Source organism: Pyricularia pennisetigena, chromosome 2 (genome assembly GCF_004337985.1).
Source record: "Pyricularia pennisetigena strain Br36 chromosome 2, whole genome shotgun sequence".
NCBI lineage: Eukaryota > Fungi > Ascomycota > Sordariomycetes > Magnaporthales > Pyriculariaceae > Pyricularia > Pyricularia pennisetigena.
The window spans coordinates 5889611-5909416 of record NC_043741.1 but is presented as its reverse complement, the minus strand read 5'-3'; the positions used below and the strand labels follow the sequence as shown (position 1 = coordinate 5909416).

The window sequence follows — 19806 nt, the reverse complement described above, 5'->3', positions numbered from 1 at the left end:
ATGGCGGAAACTGCCATCATTTCCAAGACTGAGACGAAATCGCCGAAGCGGTCGTCGCCGTCAAACAAAGCTGAAGGTATGTTGTGCTCGTTTTTTTTTCTTCGTTCGGTGTGGTCGATGCCGAGTCAACGGCTCATAATGCGCTATGTTTTTGTGTATCCGACGTCCGCCGCGGCCACCGCCGTTGTGATTCCCGCCAGATTGACGGCGATGCGACCGGCTTTCCATTGGCATCGCTGTCTCTTCCATGACATCAATTCTTCGTTGTCGTCATAATGGCTGACCAGATTCTGTCGGCGCCGCAGATCCCGAATCAAAGAGACCAGAATCAAATGCGGATACTACCACGAAACCTTTGGCCCCTCCGCCGCGACCCGTGCCTGCACAGGGAACACCCGATTACTTCAATCCCGGAATGGGTGGCTCGCTAAGCCTCGAGCCCAATCCATTCGAACAATCTTTCGGAGCACCACCGGAGACTCCCGGAGGCACCAAGTTGCCTTCCGTCGCGGCACTGACATCGCCCTCATCGCTACTTCCCGGCAGCGGTGCGACACCGTTCAACTGGGGAGGCGGCTCGTTACGCACTGGTCCGTTGAGCCCGGCAATGCTTTCGGGACCGACGAATGATTACTTTGGGGACACACATCATCTGCGTGGCGGATTCCCCACGCCCAACGAGTCTTCGCTGAGGACGGGTTTGACGCCAGGAGGAGGCGGGTCTATGTTTCCTGCTGCTAGCCCAAGCGCTCAAGCGTTTATGAACGGCGGGACCACACCGAGCACTCTCGATTTCCATCGAACAGCTCTTGCTGCGGCGGCAGCCAAGCGAGAAGCAGGCCTTAACCAGACTCAAAACCAACCGCAAACACAGCCACCCCAGCAGCAGTCGCTCCCTGCAACCTCGCAGCCTGAGGACATGTCAAACGGAAATGCAAAGGCGGAAGCCAAGCCTGCCACAGGTCCTTTTGATCCGCATGATAACGACGCGGCAAACGGCCTCTTCATGCTGGCTCAGGGTCGCAATGGTGCCCAGTCTCAGAACAACTACGCCGTACAGCAGCCGCCGCAAGCGCATGCCCACGCGCATCCTGCCCCGGCACCTCCTGCGATCAAGACATCACCCCACATGAACACCGTTAATGGAACATCAGGGGCACCGCCTAGCGCCACAAGGAGTGACCGAACCGGAAGCGTTGGGTCGGACGATGCGGAGCAAAGCAGACCTTCCACCCGAGGCAAAACTAAGAAGAGCACAACGACAGCAGCACCGGCAACCAACGGCAAAAGGAAGCGCAGTGATGCTCAACCAGCCAAGGCAGCAAACACCAAGCAGGCCAAGGCTAATGGAAATGGCATGCCTCACTTCAGCCCTGAGCCTGAGATGTCGGATGATGATGACGATGAGATGAAGTTGGACAAGGAGGGCAACCCCAAAGGAAAACAGACAGACGAGGAGAAGCGCAAGAACTTTTTGGAGCGCAACAGGTATGTGAACTATGATTTAGACGAGTCTCCCGATTATCCAGTTTGAGAATATTGCTAACATTAACCGCAATAGGGTGGCCGCTCTCAAATGTCGGCAGCGCAAAAAGCAGTGGTTGGCTAACTTACAGAGCAAGGTTGAATTGTATGGTGCCGAGAACGAAAGCCTAACAGCCCAAATTGGTCAGTTGCGGGAAGAAGTTGTGAACCTGAAAACATTACTCCTTGCCCACAAGGACTGCAATGTTACTCAGGCACAAGGACTTCAAGGGCAGTTCATGCAGCAACCGCCAATGGACCACTTCAACGCTCAAATGAACCCTTATGGCTTGGCGCCGACAGGAATGCCACCGCAGCCAGTTATTGCCAACGGCGGTCAAAGGCGGTATTCATAGAACGAATCTGCCGCGATCCTCGACATGATGGCGCAAGATGCTGCGAGACGGCGATCGGGATCAAGCCGTAGCAGAGACTCCTCTGTAGCGCTCAACAGATCGCCCTCGGGCCAACCTTGAATTGTCTCTGGCGACCATCATCAAGGGTATTTCTATGGAATAATTAACTTATAGACATGTGCTCGGGGGATCTTCCGCCCCCCCTTGACATGTCAAGCATTTTCATGTGCACACGATTTATCAAACTCACTGGGTATAATAAGGGCGTGGTGTTTGTCCACTTGGGGGCATTGAACTGTACAGCAACAAAAAGACAGTCGGCGCTCAGGTCATCATATTTTTCACGATTTGGGATCTTTCGTCTTTTTTTTTTCCGAGATTTTGTTTTCCCTACTATTTCTCTTCATGTTCTACGGTTATTCTTACTTGTCTTATTCTTAACCTTTCAATCTTTTCTTAACTTACCTCACTAGTTTTTACACCTGATTTTCTACTTTCAGCCTCGATTCGAGCAACCGTCTTGGGGGCTCTAAAAGGACACACGCAAAAAGGTTGGAGATAGGCGTTGGGGGGTTTCTGCACTGGCTTTTTTTCTCTTTTTTGTTTCTTTTTTTTTCCTGTCGAGATATTCTCCGTTTCCTTGAGTACGTTTTCATGGGAGGAACAAGCCTGTTCGGCCTTTCACCGCGTACGGGCTCGTGTGCGCTGTCTGTCTACATGAATCCAGACATGAAGGTTGTTCTCCCGGATCAGCAAGTTGTGTGGGAGGTAAATTCCTTGCAGGTACAACTAGTATGATTTAGATCTAGTCAATCTATGCAAAGCTACTTATGAAATTTATGCATATATCTACTTGAGAGTGACCATAGTCGGTGCCTGGTGTGGCCCAGTAAGAATCAAAGATGTGGCAGTAAGAAAAGACGGGAGCTGCATTAGTCACGGTGGTCAATTCGCGAAAGTACTTGAGTCGAGTGGCAGTCGTGAAATGGGAATGGCTGCGGACAGAGAACAAGGAGCATAGGTCATAGCCAAAACTGGATTAGCTCTCATGCGTCATCCAATAGAAAACTGGGCTGGTCGTTGGAATTATGGGGCTGCCGTACAAGTTGCAAGTTGGTGGTGCAGAACGATTTCGGGTGGTAAACAAATGGGAAGCTCCATGCCCCTTGCGCGACAGCATACCTCTCCACCACGGCAATCCACGGACCAAGTTGGGCAGAACTGGCGGAACTTCGCGCGGACCACAACGAATTGAAAATACGACTATTTCAGCCAGCATCTCTAACTCTCACCGCAGTCGCGACACCGATCAAAAACCGACCGAATTAAATCTAATCAGACAAGAGACTTTGGACAAACTCTCGATTCGCGCCGAAGGGGCCCGCGCCTAGCGAATCCGCAATTGGGGGGAAATTTGACGCGTCTTGGAGTGGAGGGGCGGCCCAGCCAAAACTGCCTCCCCGGGGGCACGCAGCCTCGAATTGCTTTGCGACACGCGACCCAGCACGGAAGCCTGGGAGGGACCGACGACAAATCATCGCAGCGACATACGTGCGACAGCTCTATCAATTTATCCGAATACCAAATTGTTCTTGTTTTGCTCTGCTATCGCATACCTAAACGTAGCAAAACCCTGTCAACCCCCGACTGCACCCATGCCTTCGCCCTCGCCGTCCGCTTGCCATCCATGACGACTCTCATACGCGCACGCCAGCCGCTACAGGACTTGAGCATGAGCAATCAGCCGGGGGAGCCGCGTCGCTACAGCAAACGCCTTGCCGGTAGGTGGGATTCTTTTTGATGATGACTGGGGAGAAAATAAAGCTGGAACGGGTTGCTTGGGGGGAAAACCGCGCCGATAGGGGGAGGCCAGGAATTGCTAACGCGCAATGGACGGGATCAGATGCCGCGGTGTACGACGAGCAGGATGGCGACTTTCTCTTTACGCGCGGCTCGAAACGAGCCAGGACCTCGACGGCCGCTGGCGACTTGGATGCTGCCGCTCCCTCGACGATAGCAGCTGCTCCTGCGACGAAAAAGGCGGCAGGGCGACCGGCTAAGAAGACCGCGCCCATGCCGATCGTGGGTGGGAGGAAACGCGCCGCTTCACCGCAGCTGGCGCCCGTTGAGGAGACGCCGCCACCGGCGACGAAGAGGCCGACGAGGAGGAAACCGAGCGCGTCCCCAGCGCCAGCGCCAGAACCGAAACCGCTCACAGTTTCGAAGACGCGCACCAGACGGACAGAGGCGGCGGCCGCGACGACGGCTGTGGCTGCACCGGCCAGCACCGACGTGGCGACGACTGGTCGACGGACGCGATCATCTATGGAAACGGTGGTGGAAAATGGGGCAGGGAATCATCATGTAGCGCCAACACCAGTAGCAACGACGGCACCTGAGTCAAGGAAACCGAGTCGGGGGAGGCCACCGACAAAGAAGCGAACGGCAGCAGCGGCAGCAGCGGAAGACAGGGCCCTGGAACCGGTTGCGACACCTAGGAATGATGCGATGGACACCAGCATGGACGACGGGCCAGCTGGCGAGGGGATAACGTATGGTCAGGAGCATCACGAGCCGGCGCGCAAGATTGCCCTTCCCTTTAGCGATACCCCCATAATGGACCGCAACAAGGAGTTGCGTAGGAAGGGCGGGGCGGGAGGCAGTGGAGCACGACGGAGCAGCCTAGGGATGAGAGGCAGGCGGGCCAGTTCTCTGATCGATAATGGCCACAGTGCAATACCACACCGCGAGGTCAACTCTGGCGAGTTCTACAAGCACATCGAGGCCGATGTGATAGAGCCGAGGAGGATGAAGCAGCTGCTTACGTGGTGCGGAGAGAGGGCGTTGCTGGACAGGCCGGCGCACGGCTCTGTGGATTCCATGAATTCTAATGCTATTTTGGGAGGTGAGTCTTGTCACGGGGCTGGGCAACTCGATTGTTGGACAAAGTGTCTGATGGAGGGAAAAAAAAAAAAAAAAAAAAAAGAGAACGGAAGACTGACATTGAACTCTAGCACGCGCAATACAAGATCAACTGTTAAAGGACTTTGGAAACAAGTCGGAGTTCTCGGACTGGTTCAGCCGAGAAGACGAGGCGAGTGAAGCCGAGCTCAAGCGGCCGGTAATCACAAAACCAAACCCGGTAAATATCGAGAACGAGAAGAAGATAGTGGAGCTGGAGGCTACCATCAAGCGGTATGTAAATTTGGTTCTCGGACAACGTTGGCAAATGATGGTGTGACTAACGATAGGATTGCTATGTACTTTACAGCCTAAAATTGGAAAGGAAAAAGTGGTTGGCGCTGGAGAAGCCACCTCCTGAATTCCCACCCCTCTTTGAAGATGAAGACCCGACCAAGGCTCCGCTTCCCGACGAAGGGGCGCTCGACGATGAAGAGGCGCGCATGTTGCGTTCTCTAACGGAGCCGACCAGCAACTTTGCGTCGCTGCGAGCAAAAATGCAGTCTCGACTACAGTCCCTGATGGCCCCGCTCGAGGTTGAAATCGACAAGCTTGCCGACAGCGTGCACAAGCTCGACCAGCGCGTCGCGGCGGGCGGGCGACAGGCGGACCGGGTGCTTGGTCTGAGTGCAGACCGACTCAAGGAGCGCGAGGAACGCGAAAAGGCCGCAGCCGGCACCAAAAACCTGCCCGTCATGGAGGTACTGAGGAGTCTTGGCAAGATATTACCCGAGGAAGACGGCTAGGGTGCGTTACCGCGCGTTGCCCAAGTGCGGTCTAGAGGTAATTGCCTAATGGCCAGAAAAGAAAGAGCCACGACTCTTGCTCCTCCCTATGCGCAGGAGAGTTTTTATAATGACATGACGACAATTAAGGGGATTCAAACGAGCGTCGGATTTTGGTATCGTCTCCTTTTTCTTTTCTTTTTTTTTTTTTGTTTCTCTTCTCAAACTGATTTCCTTTGTCATGATTCCTTCCACCGTTCCTCGTTGGCGGCGCTCTCGTACCACATGTGACTTTTGTAGTCAAAAGGAAAAAGACTACAAGCACCGTTCATTTAAGCCTTTTGATTGGGTGTTTTATGTTGGGACTTGTTTATACCCCCTGGAGCATAAAGTTTGGAGACTTGAGACCAGGACTGGTTTGCCGTGGCTTGGGCGTTTTTTTTTTTTTTTTTTTTTTTTTTTTTTAGTGGTAGTAGCAGTTGTGGTGGTGGTGGTGGTGGTGGTGGTGGTGATTGGAAAAAGCTGTGAGCAGGCATGCAGCCTCTTGGCCCCGTCGGGTTCGAGTTTTAGATGCCATGTTTGTACATATTGGAACCTGTGCCTGCGACCAAGAAGACTGGCTGGCTTCTTTTGGTTCCAACATCGACCTTTTTGATGAACATAGAACTGGAAATGTCCCTGGCCCCGAATCAGCCGCGTTTTCGCCATGATGTATGTGCATGCTACCCTTGTGATATTTAAGTATCATAATGTGTGTTTTAATCAAGTCTTTTTTTTTCTAGATCTTTCGCTTACATCTTGTGTGTCAATACATATTCATCAAGGGGCTTTCAGCACAGACCAAACGCATACACAGTCCGATCATCAGTGAGCTCTTGAAGCGTCTAGTCAAAGCTGGAAGTATTTCCCCCCCAAAAAAAGAAAAGCTTTCTGGATTACCTAGGCACTCTTTGCCATTCAACAGCCCAGCAGTACTGGCAGAACCATCTCTAAGACCGAAAAAAAAAAAAGTATCGGATTCCCAAACACATGAAGAATGCTCCCAACACCATGATGGAAGATAGCCTGCAAACAAAAGACACAAGATCCAGGAGTAACACAAAGCCAGCCGGCTCCCCTGCGCAGCACGCCTTATTTTGTGATCAGATGAGATGCTTGGACCTGTACAGAGTGTTTTGAGTTGATTGTCAGTAAGAAATAGCTCTTCACGACACGAACATTCCCGCCGAACAAAACAAGAAAATCACAATCGCCACTAACCTAAAGTAGGCGCGCAGGTACATGATCTGCCAGGCCCACAGTGCAATGAGCAGGAAGGTGGTGAGCATGCCGAACCACTTGACCCTGGCGTTGGTGCTCTCGTTGGTGTCGCGCAGCTTCTGCTCGCGGACGCGGAGGTAGTCCATCTCTCCCACAATCTCAGCCACCATCTCCTCGATCCGGCGAAGCTCCGTCTCGACCGGCTTGAGCTTCTCCGTCGCCTGGATGGCCGACCAGTCCTTGGCGTCGGCGCCAATGTCGACATCGAGCTCGACGGTTTTGTGAGGGGTCGCGACGTGTTTGCCTGGAACAAAGTGAGAACGTATACATGTTAGCAATGTGGCGCGGGGGGGGGACAGGATCGCGTAGTGACGATCATCAGGGCTGGACTGTGGGTTGTATTGTTCACGCACTGCCATCCAGGATGTTCTCGTAGCACACGTCGAATGCCGCGTCGGCGTGTGATGTAAAGACTGTCCTCTGCTCTCCGACAACGTCCTTTGCCCTGCCGTATTCGTTGCCCACGGCGTCCTTGATCTGTACGAAAGGAGAGACAAAACAGTTTGTTAGCTTGGAGGAAAAACAACAGGACTGAGAAAAGAGAAACCCCCCCAAGAAAGAACCTACGTTCAAGTTGACCACCATGCCGTCACCCTTGGACCCGCTCACGATGGACGTCACCACCACCAATGTGTCCTTGGCGACAAAGTTCCGTATGCATCGCATCTTGTTGTCATAATGCGCAGGCATGGCCTGCAGCTCAAACTTGAGGGCATGCGAGACGCCGACCAGGAGGACGAGGCTGCAGATGTACTGCAGAAGTGATCGTGGCAGCGCCATTTTGTTCGGTACGGCAGCTGCCCCCAGCGCGGACCTGATTGCAAAGGTGGTTTGTGCTGTTTAGAACTCGATTTGGGGCGAGACCTTCTTGTGTCTGTTTAAAGGTTGAATGCTGTGCTCTTTTTTGCTTCCCCCCAAGGCGACCCCGTCGATTTCACAAGGCATACGTCTATGTACGTACCTGAACAAAGGTAAATCTGTCGCGATGTCCCAGGCGGGACGGGGATCCCTGTCATGTCGCTAATTCAAGCCAATTGAATTTGATTCGAAGTGACCCGCGCCACATGTGGCTGTAGCTTTCAGAATCCCCCCCGCATAATATTGTACTCGGGCATGGAGGTGCGTTGGAATTAATTGTTACAAGCCAAGCCAAGCCATTAATTGGCCGGGCGGCGATTCGAACGCGGTCGATTTCTTTGGTCACCGTCCAAGCTGAATTTACTGAACCCCCAAGAGGTAACTTTGCAGCCTACGAAATCGCTTCTTACAACATCATACCAATTGCCGTGCCTACTTAGCTACACGGTACTTTTGTCTTACTTGATTTGGATCCTACCCATTCGACCAGCTTGAGGCCGCCAGGTCTGCAGGCCAATTAAACAATTCAAGATGCCCAAGTGTAGGCTGACCCTTCGTCTTGCGATCCATCATGGCACCTCATACTAACACCTCCGTGATGCAGTCTTTTGTAGGTTCAGCTCGCTCCGGTCGAGAGAAGGACAGCCAATGTCCGCGACATACGATGATCTGACAGTGATTCGACAACACTAGGCGATTACTGCGATGTCTACCTCACGCACGACTCCATGAGCGTGCGAAAGGCGCACAACAGCGGCCGAAACCACTTGCGAAACGTCATAGAATACTACCAACGTACGACACCCACGGCTTGATATCCACGCGCAAAACACACACACACACACGCACACAAACTCTGCCTTGCGCATGCGCGTCGTCGCCCAGCTAACATCATCCTGCCCTCTTTACAGAAATCGGCCACGAGAAGGCCCAGTCCGTCATTGACTCCATCACCTCGTCTTACGCCGCCGAAGGCCAGGCTCACGCCAACCCGATGTTGCCTCACAACCAGCCCGGCGGCTCCGGCTTCCCTCCGCCCTTTGCCTTCCCCGGAGGCGTGCCACCTCCGTTCCCAGGTATGCCGGGTGCGCCACCCGGCGGTTTCCCCGCAGGAATGCCTCGTAAGTCGCCCCGTACACGCATGGGAAAACCAGTCGCATGCGCGCGCAACGCTTTTTTACCCTGCGCACTACAAGAATCTCCCGTACTGACACCCAGGGCCCTTCTTCGCTCCCCCGGACACAATAGCACCACCAACAGGCGCCCGCGGTCTGCCAAACATGCCGCCCTTCCCGCCCCCGATCCCCGGCGGCCCGAACCCCAGTGGCCTCCCCGTCCCGCCGCCAGGCGCTCTGCCTCCCGGAATGCCGCATTTCCCAGGGATGCCGTTCCCGCCGCCCGGCCCCGCCGGCTCAGGAGGTGTCCCTCCCCCGATGATGCCGCCAAACTTCCCCGCAGGATTCCCCGGCATGCCCCCTCCCGGTCCGGGCGGGCCCGGGCTGCCGCCGCCGCCATTCATCCCCCCCGGCGGCATGCCACCCCCTGGTGCGATGGGTGGTCCAGACAACAAGCGCTAGCCTCGTTGGTTCTTCCAAGCCGACACGGCCGCAAGTACAATCTTGGTCTTCTTTTTGAAGAAGAGGATCTGGATAGGAACGTTTTCGCCCGTTGGCCTACGCTTAAAAGAGATACACGTCTTTTTCTCACATAGCCATATATCACTTTCAAGGGAGTTAAAGGCGTCAACGGAATATTGTTTGTTTTACGACTTTTGGCCTCGTTAATGGGAGTCATCCATGTACTTTAATCCACCTGTTTGCACTTCAAGGCAGCAAGGTTAAAGAGAGTGAGAAAAAAAAAAGTTGATTTTCTTTCAATGTCAAGAGCCATGAATTCTTTGCCCATCGTGTTGCGCGGTAGATGGTTTCAAGAGCTTGAAAGCCGCATGCTTCTGCTGTGGCGCCCTCTAGACCGCCCACAAAAACGCAACTCAAAACCAGGCAAAGAGGCACACTCGATCAGACAAAGAGGTTGTAGTCGTGATAATTCGTAGCAGTCATCAAACGCGGAGCTAATCTAAAGCCTGAGTATATAGCCAGCCATTGCCAAATAAAAGAAGAAAAAAAAAAAAAAGATAACGCCGTGAAAAAAACCAAAATCCGTCCTGCCCATCTTTCCCTTTCGCCAGCGGCGACGGAAGACGGGTTTTCAGTATAGGGGGAAGGCTGAAGGAGAGCAAGCGAAAAGCCAGAGGGCTCGCTTTCGAACCGACAAGCAGAACGGTCATGTGTCGCCGTAATGTGAGAAAGGCTAAACACGTATCGTCCCCCCAATTTCGTCCAATTATTGACAACGGAAAAGAGAAAGCAAGAGCAACCAAAATGCAAAGAAACACATCATATCGTCGTATATACCATGAACAAAAAGCCCATCCCTCCTTTCAAATATCAAAATCGTCGTGTGGATATCGTTTGTTCGTGTGTACAATGCCCTAAGAACGGTTCCTTGCGGTCGTGTTGCTGAACAATAAAAACAGCGAATTGTGAAAAAAGAAAATCGAAAACCCGCCTTCGCGGGCAAACGTGAGAATTATGCTCATACATAAAAGTATTTTCGTGTTTGACTTTGTTGTATTAGTATCCCATCCGTGAGGGATGGGCAATATGTCATGCCCGTGTTTCCAAGTCAAATAGAATCACTACGCATTGTATGTGGGGTGGGTGCCGCGGTGATCGCTCCTCCGCCTGATAACCTCGCCGACGCCATCGCGCACCTCGCGCGGCCCACTAATGGTTCGACGCAACTCTTGACTCCTCTTTTCGCGCCTGCGTTCGCTTAGCCGGCGCGGCAGGTCTTGCAGCAAGCCAAGCCCTCCAGACGGGTCGAGCGCCGTGCCGCGAAGGGATAGACGTCGCCTGGGCAGCGAGCCTCTACCTCCGCCACCACCAACTACAGGAGCCTCTGAGCGTCGCTGAGATAGAGACCTCCAAAGTCGGCCTCGTCCCTTGTCACCTCCTCGGCCCTGACCCGGCGCCGTGTAGGGTCTCCCCATGTAGCTAATGGGTGGCCGGGAGATCGACTCGAGGCTAGCGCGGTTCTTGACCACACGTAGGTTGCCGCTGTTGCTGCGGTGCACGGTGCGACGAATGGGAGACCTGGGCTGGACATATGGGTCTTCAGATCCGTAATAGTCTTCGCGATTTGGCAGAATGGCAAATGTGCGTCTCATTCGCTCTGACAAGGTTCGACGTGGCCGTGCCTCCCGCCTGTCGTAGTGGTGATTGTCGTCTTCATCGTCATACTCCTCGTCACTGCTGTGATCGGACTCGTCATCGGCGTACGCTGGTCGCCAAAGAGGATGCAATCTGGTTGGATCTGCCAGTTCATCATCGGGACCCCCGTATGCTGAGACCGTGTGTCTCCTATCCCCTTTGACACCCTCCCTATCTCCATCGTCCGGTCGTTGGCCGCGAAGGCTCGAGCGTCTTGTGAGCGACAGTGTGCGCGATAAAATTCCGCCCGAGTTCTTGGGGGCTGCAGATGCCGATGGCTCGTGATAACTCTCGCGCCGACCCAGAGCCCTGCGTACCACAGTCGACATACGCCTAGGCATGGGTGGACGCTGTGAAACCTCTTCGTAGAAATTTCCGAGCTGCATTTCCTTTTCCTGTGCTGGCGTCAACCCTGATGGAGTTGCTGGGATGAAAGCGATAGCTGGAGGTACGACCCGCGTGCTAGGAGGCTTTGGGGGAGCCCGCGGGTTTTGTAGAGGCGAATCTACATCATCCAGGGAGAATGTCGGCTGTGGAGGTGTCACCGGTCCGGTGCGTGCGTCTGTGTCGATCGTCTTGATGATGGGACGTTCCAATCTAGGGGCAAGAGAGCTGTTTGAACTTTCACTTGGCCTTGCCGAGTGATCCACCATCAGCACAGATGTGTTTTGATGAGCATACAGACTAACGGCTTGAGCCTCAGACACCTCTGCGTGAGACGTCGCATTGGTTTCCACCGAATACTGTGAAAACGGTGTCTGCTGGGCAGCCAACCGTCGGCCAAACAATGGATCCCCGTGATGATCAACGCTGAGCTTATGCACCGAGTGTTGTCGTGGTGACTTTATGGAATCTGCAGATGATACAGGCTCGCTACGTTCCTCGGCAAGGCGCTCTTTCTGGCGAGAAGGCAGATCCTGCCTCGAGTCGTATGACTTTTGCGATTGGGGCCGCGGCGCTGCTTGGACTCTGGACCTTGTATCGAGCTGTTGGCTCGTTACTTTCTCAAGCTGTCCCAGGCTGTCGGCAGTCAATGAGCCCGCCCTGGATGTGTTCCTACTTGTCGGAGCAGAAAGTGACGACGTGCGCCTGGGCACAATGGGAGGGAAGTCCATGGTGCGCTGGTCTCCAGGCTCCGAACCGCCCGTCTGGGATCGGCTCCTGCCCCGACGAGGGACCGGGTCGAAGTATGAGGTGAGATCTTTGCCGTTTGAAAGCTGTGTCAACGGAGGATATCGCGAAGATGAGCCAACACTATGGCTACGTCTCGATCTTGTACTACTTTTAGCTGACCGCAGTGACGGCGTTTCGCTAGCTGACTTGATTGAGGATCGACGTTGCGGTATCACTACCACCGGGATGCCTCCATTCTTGATAACCTCTCTGCGTGCTTTCCGACTTGAGATGGAGTTTGCAGTGCTGACCGAGGCATAGCTGTGATGACGCGATTCCGAAAGCCTCCCACTCAGAGGAGGCCGTTTGACCGTATCATCTTCCACTTGAGCTGATTTGTGCTCTTGCTTTGGCGAAGAAAGATCCTGCTTCGAATTGCGGAGCCCGTCCAGTTTTCTGACGTGACGCAATGTCCTCGGCCGTCGAGACGTGGCGTCGGTCAATGACGCCTCGGTGGTCCTATTTGAAGTAGTAGACTTGGAAGAAGCTGTCGATATTCTGCGCTGCTTTATCTCAGGTCTTGTCAATGTGACCTTTGAAGCAATGAGTTCTGGGGACGGTTCAAGGTCAGGCGGCGATGGGCATGATCGATGCCTGAAAGCGGGTTCATCTTGGAGGGTCCGGCGTCTTTCCCTCTCCCGAGGAATTGCCTGTGGTGAGGGTAGAGCCATAGCGGCTTGGGGGAGATGCATGGCGCGAAGTGCCTCCGTAGCAGCTGTGGCAGCCACAGTATTATCTTCTACTACCTCTTGGCCGCTCGTTCCGCGAGGTGATTCATGCTTCCGAGCTGCGACGGATCGGTTCACGTCTGGATCCCATCGCTGATCGGGCCCCCACTCGCCGTCGAAGTTTAAAAACTGATCCGATGTTTTTGAGCCAGGAGTTAGGGGACTGGGTTCAGGGCTCGTAACAGGGCTGGACTCCAAGCCGAGGCCCAGCCCGATCGTCCGCGGTTTCTTTGTGTTCTTCGATCCATCGTCGTTGGTTTGACGGACGGTACTTTGGGAAGAGGTGCGTACGGACGAGACCATGGGCCTAAGCGCCGGAGTGCTGTCCTCCCCTTCGGATGAGTATGGAACTTCCGGAGCAGTCCTGAACGACTCGGTTTGAGAAGCCACGGTGGTGGCCTTGGAAGGTAGGCGATCGCATACGGGCGGTCGATTCAGACGCGGTCGCTTCTCGACATAAACCTGTGGAGGAGTCACATCTGGAGTTGGCGGGCTTCTTTGGTTCGTTGGTGTCCTGGGAGTTCGGGGAGGGCTAGCGCTGGACGAAATCGACTTTCGCACATCTTCGGCACTGGTGTCAGGCGTATCAACGAAGGGTGGGCTCGGCGGCATGACCGAGTGATTAGAGGAGGAGTTGCGCGAATGCGCCGGCGGGGTAGGGGGCAAGTCGGGTCCGCTTCCTTTCCGGACAGGCTGATGCTGCCTAGGTGCATGGTTCGAGAGATGATTCAAGGTTGGAGACCGTATGCCAGAAGTCATTCCATATTGTCCGGCTTCAAATACCATCTTGTTGTGCTTAGGAGCAGCACCTACAGAAGCGCTTCTCCATGTAGTATAATCGTTCGGTTTCGGGTGAGGTAAAATCTTGCGTTTCTTGAACAGCAGCGGCTGGCCCGTGGATGTTGACCGCAGCTTTCCAAGGACATCCTGCGCCGCCGACGAGCTTGCCGGCGGCGGGTCTGAATCGGCACGCTCCTGCATGTGAGTTTCTGAAGCGCCGCTACCGCTCGATAAACCAAAGAAAATATCGCGCGCGCTGGTACTAGGTTACAGTCGATCGTGGCGCACACGCGCTGTTTCGTAATATCGCTGGTCGCAAGTCTTCACCGATGGTCAGGTCGTTGCATGACGACGAACAAAGCGATGTACAAGTCCGCAATATACATAGGTTTCCAACTGCCTCCAAACTGCGCTGAGAAGGAAGGTAGTGACGTACACAAAACGTCGTCGGCCTGTTCAAATTCAGCGGCTGAGGGAGGTGAAATACTGGTCAGAGCAACGTGATGAACAAATGCAAATGTTTCCGGTTGAGTCGACTCGACTTGACAATTAAACATGGTCTGGCCTGGGCTTGGGACGGAAAACAGGAGGGACTGATGGTCCTCACGCCTCCATTTGAGACAAGCAGGCGGCGGATGACTCTACTCGAGGTGCCTGTCCACTGTAATTCTTTGTCTCAGGGCAACCGACGCCGCCATGGATCGCGCACAAGCCGATAAATGCGCGAGCTGTTCCCTGCGTCCAAATATCCCAAGCTTCGACGCGATGCAGTACGTAGTGGCGCATACAAGGCGATTCCTTGGTACTGGTTGTCGAGCTGTGTCGTGTCCTTCAGCTCGAAGTCGTCGAAGTCGATCGCCAATCAATCGCGCGTCGTGAACATCAGACCGAGGATTCCCGCACTTGTTCCGTCCAATAGTCACTGCCGGCACATCCCTACGATGCAAAAGAAGCAAACCAATATGTTCCAGTCGCCACTAAGAAGGAATATAAAAAAAAAAAAGAAAGTAGAACGATAACAATAATAATAAAAATTAAATCGATAAATGTGCTGTAATCAGGTCAACGACACAAACCCAATCGCAAAGGTCTGCCACGAAGAGTGTTTCATGCGGGCTGAAGAAGAACTTGGAATACAATACGTAGCTCCCGCACGCCAGAGGGGGAATGTCCTGTCCTACCCACAGCCCGTCGCGAAGTGGCTGCAGTGTGGGGATTTGACATTCTTTTTGCCCTATTGATTATTGGGTCCAGGCAAGCTCCGCTTGCAAGAGGCTGGTTGGTGGCGGTTGGAGAAAGAACTACGGTGGGTTCCTAACCAGGCAAGCGAGCAGGGCAAGACCCACGCCCATCCAGTTTCTGAGAGGCTAAAGTGCCTTAGGTTAGATACCTTTTTACCTTGCCTTGCCTTCCTACGTACCTAACTAAGGTCAGGACCAGGTGAAAAACAAAGTGACTATCAATCACCTCACGAATACGCACAATACACGTAAGGTGAGATGCCTTGTTACATAAGTTGTGTAAGGTATGCCCCGGATTAAGGCGTCACACCTGGATCCTGTGCACATTCATTCATCCGTTCTCTTTCTTGAGAGCCTGTGACCTCTGCCCTGCAGTATGCGACGCTTGTGTCAAAAACACGAGCCATACTAGGGTATTAGTTCCCATTAGATTCTTATTACAGATGCCGACCTCACGTGCTATTAGGATTCGAGCTAGAACCAGACTAGGTCTAGAACCACGGCGTAGATAAGACTTGGTTTTATCTAGTGATGTTTGGTTTACTTTGTTTGACCTGATGTGGAACGTTGTTACACGGCTGGTTTTCAGTCGCGAGGTCCTTGAACAGAATCAGACACACAGGTAGCTAGAAAAGCAAAGGAGAAGTACGGAATCCATGTTCTTCTCTTATGAAATTTGCAAAGAAAGATTCAGCGACATATACAAATTCGCCGCAGCTGGTCCAGAAGAAAAATAGCCACCAAAAATAGCACCACAGCAGCACCTGCATGTCTAATTAATTGATCGGCCGGGAGTCCCTGGGCGCTCAATGGTCAAAGTACAAGCTGCAGCACTAATCTTGTCAAGTTGAACCAATTGCGCAAGGGATGATCTCTCAACGACGCCGATACCCTGCCGCTATCAGCCAATATGCAACTGCAAACCGGTGCAAGCTTTGTAATTCGGCTGGTTGGTTTGTGTTAGTTAATATGGTAATATTCATCCCTACCTTGTGACGAGCGACCTAGACCAGACCAGACCAGACAAGTCCCTGCAGATAGGGCATGAAATTTTTAGGGCAAACCCGAGAAACAAGCCACCAAGTAGAGGACACGAACTGCCAGGGTCCCTATTTGCGTTTCCTCTTACTGCCCTACCTTTACAGCGATGAAAGGATGGAGGAAGAAACAGAACAGACTAAAGAAGGGGGGGAAAAAAAAGTCGCGCAGGACATGCATATCGTTGGAGCAAATCAGGTCGCGAGGAGAAAAAGAGGCATAAAGGTTCGCTTGACCCCCCTCCTGTTTGCATGCGGTCTTTATTTGTCTGCATATAGGGGAGGGCGAATAGGATGGCTGCAACTCGCTTTCTTCCAAGTTTTGCTTATGGGGAGGTAGGCCCGAGAAGCGCGATGCAGCCAAGAAGTATTCAAGTTAACGCTGCTCAATAGGGGGATGTCCTGTTCCTTAGGTTGAGTGGTAAGTTATTATAGTTTCCCAGTTAGGTTCTGTAGGTAAAACTACAACTTGAATTATTCGGTTCTGGCTTTTGCTCAAAATTTCGACATCAACGTCAGTATGTGCAGGGATTTAAAGTGCTCGGTCCACTCTGCCAGCCACCCTGCCTTTGAGTGGGGCCTTTTCTCTCTTTTACATGAAATGGGGTTTGTCTACTCAATTGCGGAGAAGAATTGGTAGTAAGGGCTTGTCATTGAGTGTTAACCATTACATTTCTCTTGCACTAGACAACACAGCCAAAAGACGAAAGCTCCCGTCAATGACTAATGCCAGTGACTTCGGTAAATATAGGCTGCAACAACTTCATTGTTACTACTGGACGGCTTGGTGTTTGTCATATCCTCGATATACTGTAACACATTCATTGCTGTGTATCCAAGGCTACGGGAACCGTACAAATTACAAAAGCGAGCCTCATGAACTATTCCGGTCATTTAGTTCTCATCTACTTGACACATCTCCCCATTTAGTACTATTATTTCGGTATTTTCCATATCACAACATCCAAGTTTACCGTATATGTTATTATTATGGCATTTGTCTGAAGTTGTGTGGAATATTTATGCATACAAGAGCGTAACTTTTCTTTACAATCTCGCAAGACGGCGAACAGTCCACGAACATAAGAGGAAGATTTTGACGAGCATCCACCACTGACCATGCATGTAATAGGCCAGGTAATAGGCTACTTGAGATGGCACAAAACACAAGCAAGCAGCTGTGAACTTGGATATTGATAGTCATCTGGCATAGCTAAAAACTAAATACGGCTGGCTGCCTGGATACTTTGGTAAAAGAACGCCAGTAAAGCGGTAACGTGTGCACGCTTCCTACATACGAGAGCTGTTCGTGGACAACGGCGCCTACCTAAGATACATTTGTAGTTATCGAAATGGGAAATCGGTTCTGGGTCATGCGGATAAGCGACTAATACAGAACTTTGGGCAACCCAGGCCAGCTCAAGGCTGCGTTAACGTTGTACATGTGTGCCAGGACGGTGGACGATGATGAACATCCAATCCTGCAATAGGACGACATCGTCAACTGGTATCTGGCTAGCAGCAAGTCAGTTGTACAAGCATAGGCTTGGATAATCCAGTGTTGGCTGCTACAGATAGCTCTGTCAGTGCGAGATCGTCTCTGAAGCACCCAGGTGTCTCTTTTGGTCTTAATTGCCGATGAAGTAGCGGCTGGAGCATCATGTATAGATATGTACCTATCTGCCTATCCATTTGATGAGCAGGGAACTTGTACATATGCTAGCAAGGAGATTAAATAAAAAATACCCAAGTCAAGCAGTTATGTAGGTAAGGTATTAGGTAGTTACAGTATGGGAAAGGTGAGGTGCGGTTAGTCAACTCTAAGTTACTTGTTTTGCTGCGTTGGACAACATTTGTGTTAAGGTTTCAATTTTCCACAAGAACCCTTGTGGTTAGCACATGTGTAAGATCCCCAGACTTGTCCACCATAGCGTCGTGGTAAACCAACAAACGACCTGTTCCATACAGAGCCTCAAACGGAGCCTACAGAGGGGGATAGTATCCAGTTACGAAAGGGATGTATCTAGGTACCGTTCAGGGGGACAAGCAAACCAAGCGTATATTCCTTACTGGCTTAGTAGACAGAAAGGCCAGCTAGATCATTAGATAGTGCGTTGGAAGTGTACGAGTGGGAATCTCAATTCCCTCTCACCATACCGTCAGATTCTACCTGCCCGTAGGAACATCTCTGCCGGGAGGGTAACTGCTCAGCTAGTTCTGAATGTTCCTTCCCAGCTCGACAGCCAAGCAAGAACGTCAACGTCACCAAATCCGATCCCGCAGCAAACAAGTCGAAAATTTTTCTCTGTCCGTCCTCCTAATCCTTTTTCCCCTTCGTGGACACAAGCCAACTGTCGGCTACCATCTTTGACATCATCTCTCGGCTCGTTTTCTGGGATCTTTCACTTCCATATCTTTTCACCTACTTCAAAGAGCATTTAAACCATACAGCTGCGGCTCCAGTCTGGGCAGTGCATTCCTCGTTTCGAAATTTTCTCTCTGCAACCATTCAACGATACCTTCACTTATTTTCTTTTGAGAAGTGCTTTTGGTAGAGATCACCAAACCGAATCCTTCATTAATACCTACCTCATCGTCCAGAACCACCAAGTCTTCGCCCTCAATGAAGATCCCAACCACCCTCACCTCACTGGCAGTGTTGACACTGGTCAATGGCCAGATAACCTCCTGGGGAAACGGCACCGTGGCATGCCTCAAGCCTGGTGGATCGTTCTGCCTTGGCGATTCTCTTGCAACCGACTACATTGTCAAGTGTGACGACAAGGGAGTTGCCCAGGTGTCGTCTTGCTGTGATGTAAGTATCTGCATCATATTGTTATGCATGTGAACTATTGGCTTGTTCGTCGGGCCCTTCTGACAATATACAGATTCTCGCCGCCAAATTCCCTCTTGAAGCCCCCGGCACTTGCTGGCAGACTTCCCCCAACAGCGGAGACGCTGCCTGTGAGTTTGATCCCCGGCCATATAGAAATCCAATGAATGGAACATCCTCTTACACATGGATATTTTCAAACAGGTGAGAAGAACTGTGTGGCCTACTGCGGAACCAATACATTTGTTCTGCCTACCCAGCAGTGTACACCTTCGACCACCAAGACTCCATCCGGAGCTGCCACGCCTTGCCCCCCAGGTGTCGCTACCACTCCGCTTGCACCTGGAGAGCCTCAAGTTACGACTCCGGGTAATCCAGGCGAACCCACTGCTCCTGGAATCCCTGGTGTTCCCACCGATGCACCTCCCGTTGCTCCTGGTCAGCCTGACATCCCAGCTACCTCAATTCCTGGTCAACCTGATGTTCCGGCTACTCCTGTTCCTGGACAGCCTCCGATCCCTCCACCCGCCGGTTCCGGTCTGCCCCCAGTTGAGCCTACGGTCATACCGACTGCACCAACGGCTAGTGTTCCAGGCGGCGGAGTCCCGACAGGTACAGCCACCGGTCCGGGCAACACGCCACCTCCCATCGCTACATCCCCTCCTCAGGGAACTGAACCTCCAATGGTCCCAACTGGGGGTGCTCCAGTCGTCGAGCAAGCTGGTGTAGCTATGGCCATCGTCGGCCTCGCAGCTGTCTATCTCCTTTGATAATACGGCCTCGTCTTCAGTTTAGGCTCCTCGGCTATTTTGGCGTGAGACCTCATCTGAATTACATGATGCGAGTTGACCTATGCAAGGGGAGGAATTTATGCAGATGAGCTTCATTCGTCATTTTCCAAATCTCTTCTTTTCATTCCAAGTTGGAGGGCAGAGGGTGTTATCTCTATGATTTCCACTAGTTCAACAAAGCCAGAGACGCAGTTCTTTTAGGCTGCG

The 19806-nt window shown here is 52.4% G+C and overlaps 7 protein-coding genes across 7 annotated transcripts; 4 read left to right on the top strand and 3 right to left on the bottom strand.

Annotated features, from left to right (window-relative positions):
* On the top strand, positions 1 to 1880 carry PpBr36_01649 (uncharacterized protein; the record flags this gene model as incomplete). The annotated part of the gene is made up of 3 exons (XM_029888833.1): positions 1 to 76; positions 306 to 1488; positions 1562 to 1880. 3 exons carry the CDS (start codon positions 1 to 3, stop codon positions 1878 to 1880), a joined length of 1578 nt encoding a protein of 525 aa, XP_029750553.1.
* A 476-nt stretch (positions 1881 to 2356) lies between these two features.
* PpBr36_01648 (uncharacterized protein) lies at positions 2357 to 3159 on the bottom strand (the record flags this gene model as incomplete). The annotated part of the gene is made up of 2 exons (XM_029888832.1): positions 2357 to 2585; positions 2984 to 3159. The coding sequence occupies 2 exons, from the start codon at positions 3157 to 3159 to the stop codon at positions 2357 to 2359; spliced, it is 405 nt and encodes a 134-aa protein (XP_029750554.1).
* A 524-nt stretch (positions 3160 to 3683) lies between these two features.
* On the top strand, positions 3684 to 5587 carry PpBr36_01647 (uncharacterized protein; the record flags this gene model as incomplete). The annotated part of the gene is made up of 3 exons (XM_029888831.1): positions 3684 to 4785; positions 4895 to 5075; positions 5152 to 5587. 3 exons carry the CDS (start codon positions 3684 to 3686, stop codon positions 5585 to 5587), a joined length of 1719 nt encoding a protein of 572 aa, XP_029750898.1.
* Positions 5588 to 6708: 1121 nt separating this feature from the next.
* Positions 6709 to 7666, bottom strand: PpBr36_01646 (uncharacterized protein; the record flags this gene model as incomplete). The annotated part of the gene is made up of 4 exons (XM_029888830.1): positions 6709 to 6727; positions 6827 to 7130; positions 7240 to 7363; positions 7454 to 7666. 4 exons carry the CDS (start codon positions 7664 to 7666, stop codon positions 6709 to 6711), a joined length of 660 nt encoding a protein of 219 aa, XP_029750552.1.
* A 609-nt stretch (positions 7667 to 8275) lies between these two features.
* Positions 8276 to 9321, top strand: PpBr36_01645 (uncharacterized protein; the record flags this gene model as incomplete). Its single annotated transcript, XM_029888829.1, has 4 exons — positions 8276 to 8285; positions 8438 to 8539; positions 8656 to 8865; positions 8963 to 9321. The coding sequence occupies 4 exons, from the start codon at positions 8276 to 8278 to the stop codon at positions 9319 to 9321; spliced, it is 681 nt and encodes a 226-aa protein (XP_029750899.1).
* Positions 9322 to 10442: 1121 nt separating this feature from the next.
* Positions 10443 to 13898, bottom strand: PpBr36_01644 (uncharacterized protein; the record flags this gene model as incomplete). The annotated part of the gene is made up of 1 exon (XM_029888828.1): positions 10443 to 13898. The coding sequence occupies one exon, from the start codon at positions 13896 to 13898 to the stop codon at positions 10443 to 10445; it is 3456 nt and encodes a 1151-aa protein (XP_029750900.1).
* Positions 13899 to 18598: 4700 nt separating this feature from the next.
* PpBr36_01643 (uncharacterized protein) lies at positions 18599 to 19578 on the top strand (the record flags this gene model as incomplete). The annotated part of the gene is made up of 3 exons (XM_029888827.1): positions 18599 to 18790; positions 18864 to 18939; positions 19013 to 19578. The coding sequence occupies 3 exons, from the start codon at positions 18599 to 18601 to the stop codon at positions 19576 to 19578; spliced, it is 834 nt and encodes a 277-aa protein (XP_029750894.1).
* Between the last annotated feature and the right edge of the window lie 228 nt (positions 19579 to 19806).